This window comes from Stegostoma tigrinum, chromosome 14, assembly GCF_030684315.1.
Source record: "Stegostoma tigrinum isolate sSteTig4 chromosome 14, sSteTig4.hap1, whole genome shotgun sequence".
In the NCBI taxonomy this organism is placed as follows: domain Eukaryota; kingdom Metazoa; phylum Chordata; class Chondrichthyes; order Orectolobiformes; family Stegostomatidae; genus Stegostoma; species Stegostoma tigrinum.
In genome coordinates this window covers 44,546,277-44,563,341 of record NC_081367.1, presented here as the reverse complement: position 1 = coordinate 44,563,341, position 17,065 = coordinate 44,546,277, and the positions used below count along the sequence as shown (strand labels likewise).

Genomic DNA, 17,065 nt, shown 5'->3' with positions numbered 1-17,065 from the left:
ATCATCCCATTCCCCTCTAGAAGAAATGTGAAACAGAATGACACAGGCTTTATCTGAACCACAGGCTATCCCTGGGCCCAAGATTCCAAAAGTTCTCTTGAAGCTTGTATCAGCCTGAATTCTAGGTCAACAGAAAGGGATACCACTCTGCATGTTTGCAGCCATAAGCTAACATTTCCTATAGGCGTACCATAGCCGTGGCATTTCTTGTCCCTGATCCAGACCAGGAAATGGGTAGAATTCAAAAATATAAACTCAACAGCAAGTAACAAATTTTAGCTTCATTCACATTGCCTGAAACTGAAACATAGCCCTGATTGATATTCAGACTCTCCCAGCTTTTGGTAAGACTGTTAATTGGGAGTATCAGGCAATAGTGGAACATTATATCATGAAGAGAAATGTAGCGTAATGAAATGGATAAATCTCATCCTCCTGGTGCAAACTTTGTGGTCAAAGACGAACATTGCAAATTGCCTCAGACAAATCTACGGTTCAGATAATTCTGTTTTCATGCTACAGGACGAAGTATGTAGTGACTGAGAACTGAACGCTGTACAAGAAGAAAACAGCATTTTTAATATCTCAACAATATGGAGTTGTAAACTACCTGTAATGTAGTGAAAGATCGACATCTGCTTCATAGAAGCATGATAAGACATGATACAATGTTACCATGTAAATGGATATGAGATTTCAGAGGACCAAAAACTTGGTCAAAGAGGTAGGTTTGAAGTAATATTTTAAAGGAAGGAGAGGTGGAAAGGGAAGAGGTATATAGAGGACAACGGAGGTGCAGCTACCAATGGAAGTGCAATAATAATTCTAAATGCTCACTTTAAAAGCAGAGGAGGGCAGATGTCTGAGGGGGTCATGGAGATGGTGAAAGTAACAGAGATGGGGAATGGGGAGGAAAGATCCAAAAGTATGGGTGAAAATTACAAAAGTGACTTTGCATAACTGGGATTGACCAGTGAAGATCAGGAAATTGAAGGTGATAGGTCCATTAGATTTTGAGCAAGGCAAGACTTGGGTTGCAGTGTTCAGACTGACCTCAAGTCTGCAGAATTGGCACCAAACAGGAGTCTACAGAAATAGTTAAGTCTAGGTGTAACAAAATCTTACGAAGACAGAAAGATATTACGAAGATAGAAATATGCAATCTTATGGAAGGTGCAGAAGTGTGGGGTCAATTACAGCCTCAGAGCACATTGCACTAACTGACTGCTGTCAGGGAGATGGATGGAGTACAAGGCAAGGGAGTAGAGATTAGTGTGGGTAACAAAAACAATAGTTTCAGAATTTCTGATATTAATTGCTGTAAATTTATGATCAGCCAATTATAGATGTCAGATTAACATTTTGCAAATTTTTCTGACATCAGAAGAGTCAAAGAGAGCAATGGGGAGGTAAAGCTGGGTGTAGTCAGTTATCCTGTGAAACTAACAGTACTTTCAAATTAAGTCACTCAGTGGCTGATTGTAGATGAGAAGTAGGAGGAGTCTGAGATAGATCTTTGTTGATACCAACGTTAATAGTGATAGAAGTGGAACAGGAGTCATTAAAACACACATTGAACAGGGAATTCAGAAGCTTAGTATGTTTTCTTCCAAATAATGTTTCAAAGCCATATAGAATCAAAACAAGTTAGTCACTATGAGAATCTATGATTTAAAAACAATCAAGTACATCAAGGTCACATCAAAGTAATTCACAAATCAGCCATGGTCAAAACTGATCTATTTTTAGAATCAGCAGTATTTGTTCATTAATTGGTTGTTTTGGTTATTTTAGATGGAATCATCAGCATTTCAACAGTCAGCACTAATGATGACAGCAACCATTTCGAGTGCTGCTGCTGCCACAGCTTGAAGTCAGCTATGGATAATTTTTTTTTTCCCAAGGTTTTACAGTGCTGAATAGCATCTCTCCTCTTGACATAGTGCTGTTGCAGCACTGTAGAAAATGTCTCTTTCAGTATGAAAATGATTTTTATGCGTGTAAGTATTTATTGAAATTGTTATCCCATGAGCTCTAAAGAGAATCTTTTTTTATGATAGAAACAAATTTCCATCCAATTATGAGCCCTTCCACAATTATTGAAATATGTAATGTACCATTACACCTGGGTCTGATGTAGACTGCAATCTTACAATCTCCTTCAACAGTGCAACAATGGTCTATAACCATTGTTGCATTTGGGGATTGAGACTAATTAGCATTCTCAGAGATTGTAGGAGTGTTTTCAGTATTCGTAGCTTTCTTAAATTTAGGGAAGTGTGCCATTTTCTTTTTTAAATACCAGATTCTTTTTTAAAAAAGTCAATCTTTTTACAAAAGGACAAACAACTACAGTACATACAAGTAGACCACAGGTCCACTGAACTTGGCAAAATTGGTTTGATTATTTAAGCAGAATGGAATTTACAAGGTTGTTTGTTTAAACCAATTTTTAATAATCTATTAGGCCACTTTGATATAAAGTAAATTCATTGTGATAATTAGTAGTTTGCTGAAAGATTATTGTCATAAAATTATTTATGAATGAAATATGTTCTGTGTTGTCTCCTATTAATTCCAAATTGGATCCTCATAACAGAAACTCAAATCGAGAGAAGGCCACTGATATTGTTTCCTAGGTGCATAGCTCTGTCAATTTATCTTCCTTTTGAGCTCAAAGGATGACATTTAAATGATTTTATATGATATTCTGAGTGAAGTAAGAAAAAAATCTGGATTAATTTTGATTGGACAATGCGGTTATATATTGATGATAATGGTTTGACCGCATGTCATTTCCTCACTTACCACTATAGATATTCGTACACGTTTCGACTTTCTGAATTCTGACAATGCCTGATTCTTTGATAGAAACATAGGATAATGTAGGTTATACATCTCATTTGGTGTCGTCCAGGTAGAAGCCCTACATCCGCTTAATGGTTGCTGAACATTAGTCAGTCAAAGATGTTTTCTTTTTTAATCAGTTGAATTTTGCAAAGGCGTATTTTTCCTTCACGCTTAGACTTTGATTTAAAAAAGAAAGTCCGTCTGAAAACTGTGTTTTATTTAACATCTCATAATCACTGGAAGTTGTGTCTGAATAAGACAGCATACCACAACAAGATCTTTTAGCCTTTCTGCCACAATTTATGTAAGATGACAGATATGATACAAATGTAGCAGCACAGAATGTATATTACATAATATAAACACAGCACATCACATGAGGAGGAGTGAAGTTAGTTTTTAACTTGTCATCAAGAACTGCAGTCACAGAATAGAAAGCAGCATGACTTTTGATAAAGTCAGCACATTAATTCACAGTATTTTCAGCACTTCCAAAGCCTTCAAATTAGGGGAAAATTTAAAGCAAAGTCCAATAAATTTGAAGCGGCACCTATTCGTTAGAAATTTGTTAAACAGTGATCTCAACAAATCAACCTTTTGATAGTAGCCTTCCAACTCTGTTAACTTGTATTGTTTTACGTGTGGATAACTAAAATAAGTGACTGTTTAATTCATGAGGTATATCTCCAAAATGGAGTAATTAGAATAGAAATTGGTTCCCTTTACTGTCGGCCTTTTTGGGCCAAGACAAATTATTACCATTAACTCACATTGAAGAGTCACCATTGTTTTTTCAAAACTAGTATGACCCAGAGGGCGAAAGAATTAAACAATGTCTTCTTTTCCATCTCCTATAGAATAAATTATATCACTACTTTTCAGTCTGATGAGGAAATTCCTGACAAAAGCTTCATAAGGTATTATGCACTACTGTGCAACTATATGACTTAGCGTTCAACACCAGCATCACGACTGATTAACTCCACACCCATTAAAGCACCATGATTCATTGGCATTAGATAAACTAGCATATCTTGAATGTTAAATATTTTAAATATAAATTTAATAAATTGAGTTAGGAGAGTTCTTATGTGATATTTTCCATTAATTATCCACTAGTCACTTCATAACTCCTGTGTATCAGAGATAAACTAACTGCTGGCTAAATGTTCTTGGCATCTTACTTTTCATTTTAAGTCTTATATGTTCAGAAATATACTGGAGAAGGTGCAGTAACATTGTGCTGTAGTTCTATTGAGAATTAACCAAGCATACTTCATTGATTGCTTGAGTTATGTCAATGTTGTTCTAGAAACTGCAATTAACATTTATTATATTTGAGCACATATTCAAATTATCAAACAAGCTAGATGACTCGATCATAAACCAGAAAAGGTGATAGCAGAAATCCCTTCATGTATTACCAAATCCTGTTAAATAGGAGAGAAAGCACTTGTAAAACTTCTTGTGAAACTTACAAGAAGAAATGAGGCACAAGGATTTGCTCAGTGCTCATTTTCTGGAAACTCTTTTCTTTGCTGGAGGGAATAATGTGATCCTTTCCAAAAAAGATTTATAGATACAGCCGACTCTTTGACACCTGCAGAAGTACTATCTGAAATCTCACAAAGCGGTATATGTACTTTGAACAGTCAGCACGACTAACTGAATTGAATATGGAGCACACTTGATGATGGAGACACCTACCTCTCCTGGTTCATCCATTGGGTTCACACAGAACAGGCTTTTCAGCGCAATTCCTGTTTGATCCAGGGGACCTGAAGAAAATAAATTCAAATTTATTAAAAATTCCCCTGTGACAAATGAAATGACCTCTTAAAAAAAAACTGCACCTGTCATATTGGCATGGGAAGCCAGCATGTAAATCAATCCCTCCTTCTTAAAAGATTCACTCATCTCCACCAGGCTGGCATTAGGATTAAAATTCCTCCAGCCTCACATGCTTAACAAGAATTCATTTCACACAGAGTGAGTAAACTCATGTATTGCTAGTCCACGCAATGGCAACAGAGTTTCATTATTAGTTTAAAGGTTAAGTTGAAACAAAACAGGAAATGTAATTGTCTTTTATTTTATACTTGAAACATCAGGCTTCAACGAGCTCTGCACTGATATTACTTAACATAATATTCACTCTGTGCTACAGATAGCTTTAGTTTAAAATTAAGGTCTGGGTTGATGAAATGAACTCATCAGAATTAAAACCTGGCGTATACGCTCTTAAATAATGTTTGAAAGTAACTATCTCAGAAAGCCACAATGATGGATGGCAACCATAAGCAACTTAAACAGAGCCATTTCCTACAGAACAGTTAAAGGTGTGAGTCAGTGTTCTCAGCAGCATCTCCTACATTGATTTGATAACTCATTCAGATATTTAATTTTTTCTTTTCAAGGTGAATCTCTGCCTGGGAAGTCCGAGATATTTATATGACAAAATATTATATGTATTTCAAAAGGAATCTTTCAAAATTATTGTGCAAATATATTTTTCCACAATAAATCATCCTGGCACTTTTCAAAATAATGTGTAATATTTTCCTTTTAATACAATCTTTGTTTGAGATGTTTACCTCCAAATCAGAATATTTAACCTATGGGGGAGACATCAGGAAGGCCAAAATATGTTGCAAAAACATCACACGAATATTTGTAAATGTAATTTAGTTCAGGGAGGTGTTGATTTGATGACATACATTGGATGGCATTGAGCAAAGCTACTAAGCGTTGGTGGAGTATTTTACATCTGTTTTCATTTGACGATGGTATGCTGCGAATGTAACAGGAAATAAGGAGGCAGTAACATTCTTGGATGGGATAGAAATAGATAAGTAAGAAGTATTTGATGAGAGGTTGGTAGTCTCCAGGATAGAGAAGTTATCCATTCTGTCTGGGTTGCACATGACATTACTAAGAAAAGCAAAAGTACTGTTGTGGAATCTCCGAACATAATCTGACAAATGTCCTTGGAAAATGGTAGATACCAGAGGATTGCAAATGCAACCAAAGGCCATCTAGCCTAACATTAGCAGTTGGGATAATTTTAGGGGCACCAAATTAATTGACATTTGGAGACGTATAACTCAATAAATGAAAGCTAACACAGATTTGTTCAAGGATGGTTCAGGAAATGTCGGGCGAATGTGATTCAAGTTTGTGAAACTAATTTTCAAAAAACAATTGATAAAATATTAGGTGATGGCCTTATTAGGAAAATTAAAGCCCAGAAAATTAAAGGGACAGTGACAATATCAATATAAAATTTGTTAAGAATCAGAAAACAGTAGTGGCAATAATATTTTTTAGATTGGGTAGATAATAAGACCCAGAAAGAGGAATCCAACAATCCTCTTCAACTCATTCCAAGAAAGAATGAACAAATCTTTAAAACAAATGTTTTCCTTGTTTAGATGTCAATATATGGATCCAACACAATGGGAAGCAGAACAAACTACATTTCTCTTACCATCCACTGCTCCTCACAACACATACACACACACATGCTAACAATATGGTGAAACATACAAACAAGTGTCCTAGAAGATAAAGTATAAGAAAAATATGGTTTAAAGTCCAAACTCTAGACTGAATGCTCTTGCTAGCCTTGGATTTCCAACATAAGTGAAAGAAATGAGCTTAATTTCCTTAACCTTCCCACAGATGTTGCATGAACCTTGGACTGGTGTGGCCGAGAATTTGATAACTGCAGTTAAAATTTCTGCGAGGAATGACTGATTTTCCAACATTAATGCTATTGCAGTAGATGATTGTCAAGGCAAAGAAGCATCCTTGCTCTATGTTATCACAGAAAGTATACATGAACACCCGATGACAAATGGCACAATGGCAAATTTCCTTGCTCTGCTGCATGTCGGATAACTGTATTATTGTGGTGCTTCTTTTAAAGCCAGTGAAATAAAGAAAATTAAGGTCTTCAGCTGAAAAGCAATACACCGTCTTCATCATTTTTTCATCTATCATTCCTGCTTAATGCACAAAAACAAAACAAGGAGATCTCTCTTTTTCTACAAAGATGTTATCGTAAAAGAAAATTAGACTTGTACTTTTCTACTTCAGTATAATAATTGTAACAACAAACAGTATCAACAATACATTCTACCTATGCTGCTCTAACAGACTTGCATGTTTAAAAAAGGGGGTTGGTTAGCTCAGTTGGCAAGACGGCTCATTTGCATTACAGAGTGACACAAACAGCATGGGTTCAATTCCTGTACCAGCAGAGGTTACCACGATGATCCTCAACCACTTCCTAACATGTGGTGACCCTGAGTTAAACTCGCCATCAGTTCTCTCTCTCTAACAAGAGAGACAGCACCCCTATGGTCCTCTGGGACTATGGCAACTTTCTTTACTTTAATAAGTATTTGAGAATGTAATATTTTTAGAACTAGCTGGAGCAATCATGAAAATATTCCCCTAATCTCAAACGCTCCCTGTTTTTATTTCAGATATCCAGTGTCTGCAACATTTTAGTTTTATTTTGTTGTAAATATAGAGTTGGTTTAAATCTTATTAGATTTCTTTACCATTCACTCTTAGCATTCAAATGAATGCTAAAACAAATTCAACAAGCAATTTGTGCAGACATCAACATAGAAAATGCTGGAAATATTCAGCAGGTCTGCGAGCAATGATGAAGACAGGAAGCCTCAGTTGGATGACCTTTGGTCAAAACTATTGTGGCCCCACATGCTTAACATTTCAGTATTATGCTGCTCTGTGTGTTCATCTTAGACAGGTGCTATTATGAAATGAAAAGCATTGTAAGCATTATTAAATAAAAGAAGATATCTTCAAAGTACAAAAGAGAATATTGATTTTCAACTGACATTATTTAATGTGCTTCTGTTCAAATGACTTGGCTGAATGTACGATCTAGACATGATGATAGAGCAAAAGCACAATTTTAAAGTTCATCGCTGGCATGGGATGTCAAAATGCATGATGATTCAAAGGGATCTGGAGAGCCTCAGCTGTTGGGCTAATGCTGTTTAATGCAAATAAATGAATGTTGTGTACGCAGATACAAATCAAATTAACTATGATTACAAGATGCACGGCTGAACTTCGATGGCGGTTATTCAAAAGAAAAATATCAAATTCATTGCAGATTTCTATTTACAAAAGCAGTCTAATGGTGTCACGTACCAGGCAAAAGAATAGATTGACTGTCTGGTTTCTCAGATAGTTAAGAGTGCAAAGCCTTAAGGACAGAGTAAAGAGCTCACAAAAAATGATAAGGATTATCTTTGTGGTACGAGATGAAGCAAAACAAATTTACTTGTGCAATTAGAAAGTATGAGAACTGGCTCAAGGATGAAGTTCCAAGACAGTAGTACTGGCAAAGATAGGCAGCATTTGGGCTCCTGAGGCCGTTTGCTCCAGACTGGCTGCTTCCCCTCTTCTATCCTTAGCCTTTTTGACGCTTTTCTTTTTCTTCATCTTTTTCCTGGCACTGGCAGCGGAGGTGACATCGCGGAGGAGAGTGGCCAGAGTGGGACTCTCATTGAGGTAGAGGCCTGGCCTGGCAGTGGAACCAGGAACTCCTCATTGTGGTAGCCTGGACTGGGGGCTCCAGGCATTGGCAAGGCAGCAGCTGAAGCGGCAGCAGTATGGTATGCCTGGAACGGGTACTCCAGGTGTCACCAAGACAGTGGCAAAGGAGCCAGAGACTCCTGGTTGGGATGGGCCTGGAGTGGGGGCTCCAAGATATCAGCAATGAAAGTATGGGTCCAACATAGGGCCTGGCATCAGTGGTGAGGTGGGCCCAGTGGTGCAGAGATGGTGCCTGAAGCACAGTGACTCGGACATTGGTGCAGCTGAGGGGTGGTGGCATGTGCCGCTGCTCAGCTGGCTCTGGGCACAGGACACATGGCAGAGGCAGCAGAATGAAGACCAACTCTCTTTCAGCTCTGTCTTCTTATTCTTTATATACTTAAATAATTCAAAATGGTGCTGGATTACGGCGACAGTTAAAGATTTTCACTGAATTTTACTGTGTTGTTCATTGTAGAGTACAAGTGACAATCAATCATCATTCATTCATTCAAGCGTCATTTACGTGCAATAAACATCATGACGGAAAACAGACAACCTTCTCAGTTTTAGATGGTCTACATCCCAAATGCACATGTTAAGAAAAGTACAAAGACAATTGGTGTGAAGGGTCTTCTCTGTCGTGTATAGTGCAGTCATAACTCCAAGATGTAAGGAATCTATTTATAACTTTATTATACATCATACACAAAGGAAATCATCCCATCTGGATTTAAATCAACTTCCTTGGCTTGTTTCTGTATTATTTGGACCACTTTTCTACAGAATAATGGCCACAGGCTACTGAGTGTGTACTTGAATTAGATCTTGATATAATAACCTTGAATGATGGGAAGGAAAGCAACAACTAACAATCAAAATGGAGGGGAAAATATATTTTCCTTCTTGCCATGCTCTAAATGAAGTTAGTTCCAAAACAGGATTGCTTGGTGAAAGCTTGGCTAGTTCTTTTGGTTGATGTTCATCCTGCGTGGGAACAGGAATGCAGCAGTTAAATTTTATTAAAATGTGAGACACCAGGACCCTGGGCTGATGGACTCATGGAATAACTTGCTGCAAAAATAATGCAGAGCCTAATTAAACAGGTTTAGGAAATCACCTCAAGCAAGATGATGGTGCATGACAGCTTGGACGGAAGCAATATTTCTGTGTAACAAAATTAAAATTAAATGAATTTTTAATTGCTGCACTGACATGTTCACCTTATTGTGCAGCTTAACAATTTAGATCAAAACTTGTCCTGTCCAGTCTGTATTTGGTGGTTTGATGCAAAAGATACAAACATTTGGTTCAGATTTCAAAAGAAAGCTAGTACTACATGGCAACATAGCTCATCTCCCACAAGAGAAAAATACAAATATGCTTAAGAGGAAACTACCACCAATAAATGTATGAAGTGTGTGTGGTAGTCCCAAACTTTTGACAGCTCTAGGATTCACTGAAAGATGTAAGATTGTACTAATCAGCAAATCAGTCATTGAAATGTAACAACGGGGAGGGGGAAAATACCAGAGGAAATAAAGTTGAATCATTTGAAGGGAAGCTCGATTTTTAGAAGAGAGTTAGCTTTAAGAACCCAATAAAAGGATCTCCATTGCATACACAGTTGTTAAGTACACATTAATTTTTACAGAGGAGAGATTGTTAGATCTGTAAATTGTTTGCAAAGGGAACAAGATAGGCTTTCCAGTGTCAAAGTACACATACTTTTAAGCAACCTGTTCAGATATGTTCTGACACCTCTAGAGCAGGTGGGAGCTGAACCCAAACTTTCATGAGTCCTCCAACAGAAGAATAAGCCGACTGAAATTTAGTGATGGGCTGTGATTGGATTTTCATGAATAAGGGGACAGCAAAGAATGGCATAATAGTCCTGCAAATTTCATGCATTCTGTGGAAGGTATGGTAAGGTTGATTAGGACGAAAATATATGTTCAATAAATTTATGAGCTTGGTTCACTTAAGAGGTAAAAGCCTAGCTTAATCACAGACGTAAGGACATACCAATACAAGAAATAGAGAAGGAGACAGTCATTCACTTGTTTAAAGATCATTCAAGATCATGGCTGCTTTGCACCAGGCCTCAGCTTCTCAACTCCCCAATATGTCAAATATCTACTTTCCACTTTTTAAACATTTTCAGTATTTTAATTCAGCTATTTGTTAACTCATTCCAGAGTTTGTTCTCTCTCTTTTCTCAGAGTACATTGTAAGTATTAAGAAGTTCCTGACACTTGTCTTAAATTTGTAGGTTTCTGGCTTGAACTTTGCTTCCTTGTCCATTGTAATAGTTTAATTGGCCAGAACATAATAATTTCCTCAAGCTGTGTTATATACTTCCATGGTTTTCTCATAATATATCATTTCAAAACTTAAAAGCTCCATTTTTTTCTTATAATCCTGATGTAGTGCTCCTTGCCAGCAACACTCACGAATCTTGCTATCATCCAGGATAAAACTTGATTGGACCCTAAATTTTAAACTTTTGAATTTTCTATCAATGATGCACAATGACTGCAAATAGCAAAACACATTGCAGCAACTCACCAAAGCTTCTTCATAATCCTCCCACAGTTGAAACTTTTACCTTTTAGAAGGATAATTTTAGATGCATGTGGGAACACCATCACTTGAAAGTATCCCTCCAAATCACATCCTGACTTGGAAATATATCATCTTTTTACATGGTAACAGCATTAGAGCAGCATCTTTGTCATATGGACTACAGCAAATCGCCGCTTCCTTCATAGTGCTGAACAATAATCACTGACCTTGCTAGCAGAGCCCACATCCCATAAATAAATTTTCAAAAATCTTACTTCAGAAGTTATTCTAATGGAAATAAGTTGGCATAACGCTCTATAGCATTAATTTTGGGGTATATATGTATTGACAAACTAAGACCTGCAGCAATAAATAGGGGAAAATTTTAACTAATATACTTTCAGTTGGGTTGAGTTAACATTTCAGATTTGCATGGAAGTGAATTTCAATGTATTACCTTTTAAACTATTTGACATTTGAATTATCTGTCTAAGCCCATTGCAAATTCATCTGGCAGTCACCTAAAATTTTATAGCTGCCTGTACAGCTGCAATATTATGATTTGATTGAATTGCAAATCATCTGAAAATTTATTAAATTTTGCCTGAAAGGTTGTGCAGTATAACAGCTACATTTACATTAGGTATTACAAAGCAGAAAATCAACTAATAAAATCTAAGTTGATTTTATATTTTTTGAAGTCCAAGGTTTGATATTATGGCAAAGCATCATGTGACTGGAAAATTAACATTAAGGGGATTTAATTTGAGCTATTATATTATCTGATTTGTTTTCTACAATATTTTAAGCGATATTGCAGTTACGAATAAAAGTGGTGCAGAAGAAATTCTGCTTTGATAATCCTACTATAATTTTGTATAACAAAACATCTATACCCAATCATGCATTGCTTAATGCAGGTAGCCCCTCCTGACCTTACATCATTAGGTTTTGTTTCCTAATGTGTTTCTGGAGAAACTAATAGAAGGGCAGCAATGATGAGCCCTTTGGCATATGATCATTGAGCTGTGAAGATAGACAATCACACTGTGAATGAATTGATGATGCAGGAAATAAATACCCCAACTGAGCATATGGCACTGCAGAGAGGAGAAGGTGAATTTTATTACGCAGTTGAAGGAATGTTGAGCATCATGGAGGTAGTGGCGATCACTGAAATGAAAGAGTGAAATTTGAGCAGAAATGCATGTGGAACAATTCATAACAAGTGATGTAAAGAGGTGCATTGTGTGACCTCTCCCTTCATTTTGTATTAAAAGAGTTTAAATCAACATTATTTTATAGAGTCATAGAGATGTACAGCACAGAAATGTTTCGCATCACTCTTGCTCTGAATTCAATTAATCTTCAAATTTCTACTCACATCTTTCTTTTATATCTCTTATCCTGTCCATTTTTCTCTCTATATCTCTGAGAACGGATTTTAACATCTAGTACAAGTCTGTCAACACTTACAACTAACTGCATTACAACTCTTCCTGTTTGGCTTCATGTAAAGATTCAATTCACATACACTAGGTACTCCCTCCCATTGATGACACCAGTTTCCACATGTAAGTTTCTGACATATCTCACTTTATTCCTCAGTTAAAGATTCCCTGCTAAACTGCTGGACCTACAACCACAATGTTTCATTTCTATTTTTTTCTTCACCAGAAGTTTAGGCACACCCCGTCCACTGCGCTCTTTTTCCATCACATCAGCCTGCACATTTGCATTCAACAGACCATTTTCTCACCATTTCTACCACCTCAGCTAATTTCATAATCTAACACAGCTTTCACTCCAACCTCTGCAGGAACTGCTTTCTGCAGGTCACTTCATTCGCTCTTCTAACACCTGCTCTATCTTCTCCAGTTCCTCAGGTACTTTTGTAAGCAAGGTGAGGATTGATGCTGCCTGATTTGTTGAATATTTCCAGAAATATCTGCTTATATTGAAGGCTTTTTTCTTTATTTATTCACAGGATGAGGGCGTCACTGGCTAGGCAGCATTTATTGTCCATCCCTAATTGCCCAGAGGGAAGTTAAGAATCAATCATATTGCTACGGATTTGGAGTTAGGATGTGTAGGCCAGACCAGGTAAAGTTGGCAGTTTCCTTCCCTAAAGGACATTAGTGAACTGGGTGGGTTTTTCCTGAAAATCGGCAATGGATTCATAGCCATAATTAGATTCCTAAATTCAGATGTTTATTGAATTCAAATTCCACCAGCTGCCGTGGCGGGATTCGAACCTTGTCCCCAGAATGTTACCTGGGTCTCTGGATTAACAGTCCAGCAACAGTACTTCTAGGCCATTGCCTCCCCGGACTGAGGGTTAGACAATGCCTCAGATTTTGCCACTGCAAACAGAGACTTAGTGGGGATCTGATATAGCTATTTAATACTGAAGGCAATGAAAGCAAGCAATATGTGAGGTGATGGGCTTGGGCAGAATTAGTGACTGCAAACATAAATCGATAAAGAGAGACAGACCTTTGTCAAACTGTGACAAAAACAAAGTTGCTGGAAAAGCTCAGCATGTCTGGCAGCATCTGTGGAGGAGAAAGCAGAGTTAATGTTTTGGCTCCAGTGACCCTTCCTCAGAACTGTCAAACTGTGGAACAGCATTCCGTAAAATTCCAGGATTTCACATACCTCTATGCCTACCATCTGAAATTGAATTAAACAGTTTGAAATTTGAATCTTCTATATGAGTCTGAGCTGAGATTCTAATCCCACATCTTCACCGTTGCCAATTCTGTCTATTTCCAACCTGCAAAAAACATCTTTCCCACACTTGCCTCAGCCTATTACTGTCGAAACCTTCCTCTTTTTTTTTAACCTCCAGCCTCAATTGTTCCAATTCATTCCAAACCAGCTTCCCATATTCTCCCTACTGAAAACGTGACATTATCAGAACATTACTGGCCCTAACCTAATTCTCCTCCTCCACTCCTTAAAGTCCTGCTTGTCCAGCAGCTAAGAACTCACTGAATACACTGGCCACGAGTTAGGTTACAGCTCCATTTTTCATCTCTCATCCTTGTTTTCAAATCGTATATGGTTTCACCCCTGCTTACGTTTAATCTTCTCCATCCCCAAACCCTCTGAGATATCTACGCATCTTCAATTCTGCTCAAGTTGAGAGAACCCGGATTTTAATTGTGCCCCATTATGCCTGTGTCTATAGATGCCTGAACATTTTGACATGAAATTCCTTCCCTAAATTTCCCAGATTCTATACCTCTCTGTCCTTCTTTAAAACCATTCTCCCTGACCATGGTTTTCATCTTCTTGTCAAATATGCTTTATTTGCATCATAGCTAAATGTTGTTTCACAATGGTCCTCTAAAATACCTTGGAATGTTTTACTATCCTAAAGGCACTAGATTAAGTGCAGCTTGGTATAGACCTTTGCAGTCTTCAGCTGAAGCAGGTTTAGAGGGTGTGAACTGGGCACGCAGTCAACATTCAGTCAAGATTTTAAAGGTAAAAACTGAAAGAACCTGTGGATGCTGTAAATCCGAAACAATAGCAGAAATTGCCTGTAAAGCTCAGCAGGTCCGGCAACATCTGTGCGTGTTTTTTCTTTATTCATTCACAGGATGGAGGTGTTACTGGTTAGGCCTGCATTTATTGCCCATCCCTAATTTCCCAATGTTAACATTTAAAGGTTGAGTAATGCTTCCTCAGAACCTTAAGATTTTAAAGTAATAGATTCTAATCATATTTTGGGATTGCTATTTCTACATCCATATTTAAAATAAAAACTTGACATGTTGGCTTTCATCCATGTGGCAGTGCCGTAAAGTAGGGGTGGGATGTGATTTTTTTTCTCAACACATTTTGTTTAACAGTTTATTTTGAAATTGTGTATCTAGGAGTGTAAATAGATAGCAATGGACAGAAGTTTGCACAGATATAATTCTTTGAACACACAGCCGTACTCTGCACAGATGTTTGAGCAATGGCTTTCAAAATGGACAGAAACAGGTTAAACATTATGACCAGAGTTAAGCTCATGGAACATGTCTTCTAAGTTGAAAATGACATTATTGAACCTAACATCAACTTCTTGAATGTGGCCTAGTTAACTGATGTACATCAGTGTAATGAATATTTTTGCATAATTTCCCACATGACGTAGAGCACAGCGGCTTGTGTTACTGTAGGTATACATAGCCTGAAAGAGCAGACCTTTGGATTTTTCCTAAAGTGCTAAAAAGCTGATGAACTGTTTCCATGGAAACAGAATTATGGCTGAGAACTTCTTCATTTCTGCTCACTGCAAGCTTACCTGTTCCTGATGCAATATCATGAGAACTACTTGGAACTCGTTTTAAAGCTGGTTTCAATGGCTTCTGTGATCCATTTCGAGTTGGAGAAAATGACGACCCCTCGGTACCAACCTTTGGGGAAACAAACATTAGGTGCGTCAGAAATGCATGTATTAGTAAGGTGGTACCTTAAAACAAACGTTTCTGCAAATTCAATCCTCGGATCTAATACATTCCTCTACCAGGAAGCCAATTTTCTATGTATTGAATTCCACTAGAACTGTGACAAATGTTTCAGAAGTTGTCTCCTTTTTAAAAAAATGATTTCTTCATTGGCAGAGCTGAGTTTATTTTTGACTGATTTGACAACACTAGCTAGATATTGATTCAAAATACTGTTCATTTGATAAGTATAGTCACTGTTTGAGAGATTATCATAGACATAATTAAAAATGAGACCATCATCAAATCGCTAAATTCAAAATATTATAGCATATTGCAACAAAACAGCAAGTGAAAAAGATTCAGAGCCCAAAATATAGTAAATAATGGGAAACATAAATCCAAAATGCATAATCTTTGTTTTCTTTTGTAAGCTGAGAATTTGGCTTAATAATGGTGCCCTCAATGGGTTACTATTCTAGAGGCCCAGAGTACCGTATGGGGACACAGGCTGCCATGGCTAACCACTGAAGCTAGTGCAATCTAAATTCTGTTACAAGCCAGGACCAGACTGCCTGTATGTAAACATCCAGCGAAGGATAAGTACAAGTGATTTGTAAAGCAGACAAAATGAGAGATCCAGGGTAATTCATAACAGAGTAAACCACATGATTCCATTGTTTTGAACAAATAATAATACTTTACTATATATTTTTCCCTTTTGGTCTACAAACTAAAAGGGAGTTGACACACTATGGGGGTTTGGCAAAATTTAAGTTGTGGCCATTTTTAAGAGTGTAAGACAATGTTCTTGTTACAGCAGTGAGACTGATACATGGAGTCTGAACGGCAGAATGTTTGCAGAATTAAAATGCTTCTCCAGATGCTGCATGGGAAGAACATCTCAGTGAAAGGACTTCAGGAGAATAGAAATCCTTTGGATAAGATAATGACCAACTGAAAATGAAAATCCTCTCCTCAAAGGATTGTGCAGAGATAAAAGTTCCTCCAATGAAGAAATGATCCATGAATTAGAACCAAGGTCAACAGAGTTTGAGGAAAAGTGTCTGAAGGGAGGGCATTCTTGGAAAACTGTGAAGTGCACAGGATGCCTGGCCTTATGACATCCAAAACCTGGAAGGAGATGGAGTCGTAGTAGAGGTAATATTATTATCATGTATGCACTATATATAACGGTTAATAATGAGGAATGCTTTGGTGAGATTTTGTGCCTTTGTTACATTGTGCTCCACCTTTCAGACAACCTCACACAGATGTAGTCATGTGATAAAAGCTGAGAGTTCTAGACTAGCCTTTCTAGGGAGCATGTAAATTCTGTTCAGCTACCAAGATTCCTAATACCTACCCTGACTTCTAATGCAGTATTGCTGTCATGCAATAAACAGTCTTGTCAATTAAGAATAGTGAGTCTCCTGAGAAGCCTCTACCGTTGTGGATCCTCTGCTACTGATCATTGGACGGACCCTAGACGAAAGAGGCAAAAGGAGGATTGGGAGCTGGGAAAGTTCCTCGGACACATTGTTCCAGAGGTCAGTCCCACCACTCAGATTAAGGAATTCAAATGTGGTCTGTAATCAGGAGGGTATCACTGCAGGTGAGGTTATAGGGAC

At 37.5% G+C, this 17,065-nt stretch overlaps 1 protein-coding gene across 4 annotated transcripts in view; it reads right to left on the bottom strand.

Moving 5' to 3' along the window:
- The window catches only part of clcn2c (chloride channel 2c), a 565,311-nt gene that overhangs the window by 55,559 nt on the left and 492,687 nt on the right, over nucleotides 1-17,065 (bottom strand). For 3 of the 4 annotated variants that reach the window (XM_048542200.2, XM_048542202.2, XM_048542203.2), the window contains 3 exons: nucleotides 15,293-15,404; nucleotides 4,558-4,628; nucleotides 2,809-2,862 (listed from right to left, as the gene is read on the bottom strand). In XM_048542200.2, coding sequence (XP_048398157.1) covers nucleotides 2,809-2,862; nucleotides 4,558-4,628; nucleotides 15,293-15,404 — 237 coding nt within the window. The remainder of the gene's footprint in view (nucleotides 1-2,808; nucleotides 2,863-4,557; nucleotides 4,629-15,292; nucleotides 15,405-17,065) is intronic. The other variant, XM_048542201.2, reaches the window with a different exon arrangement.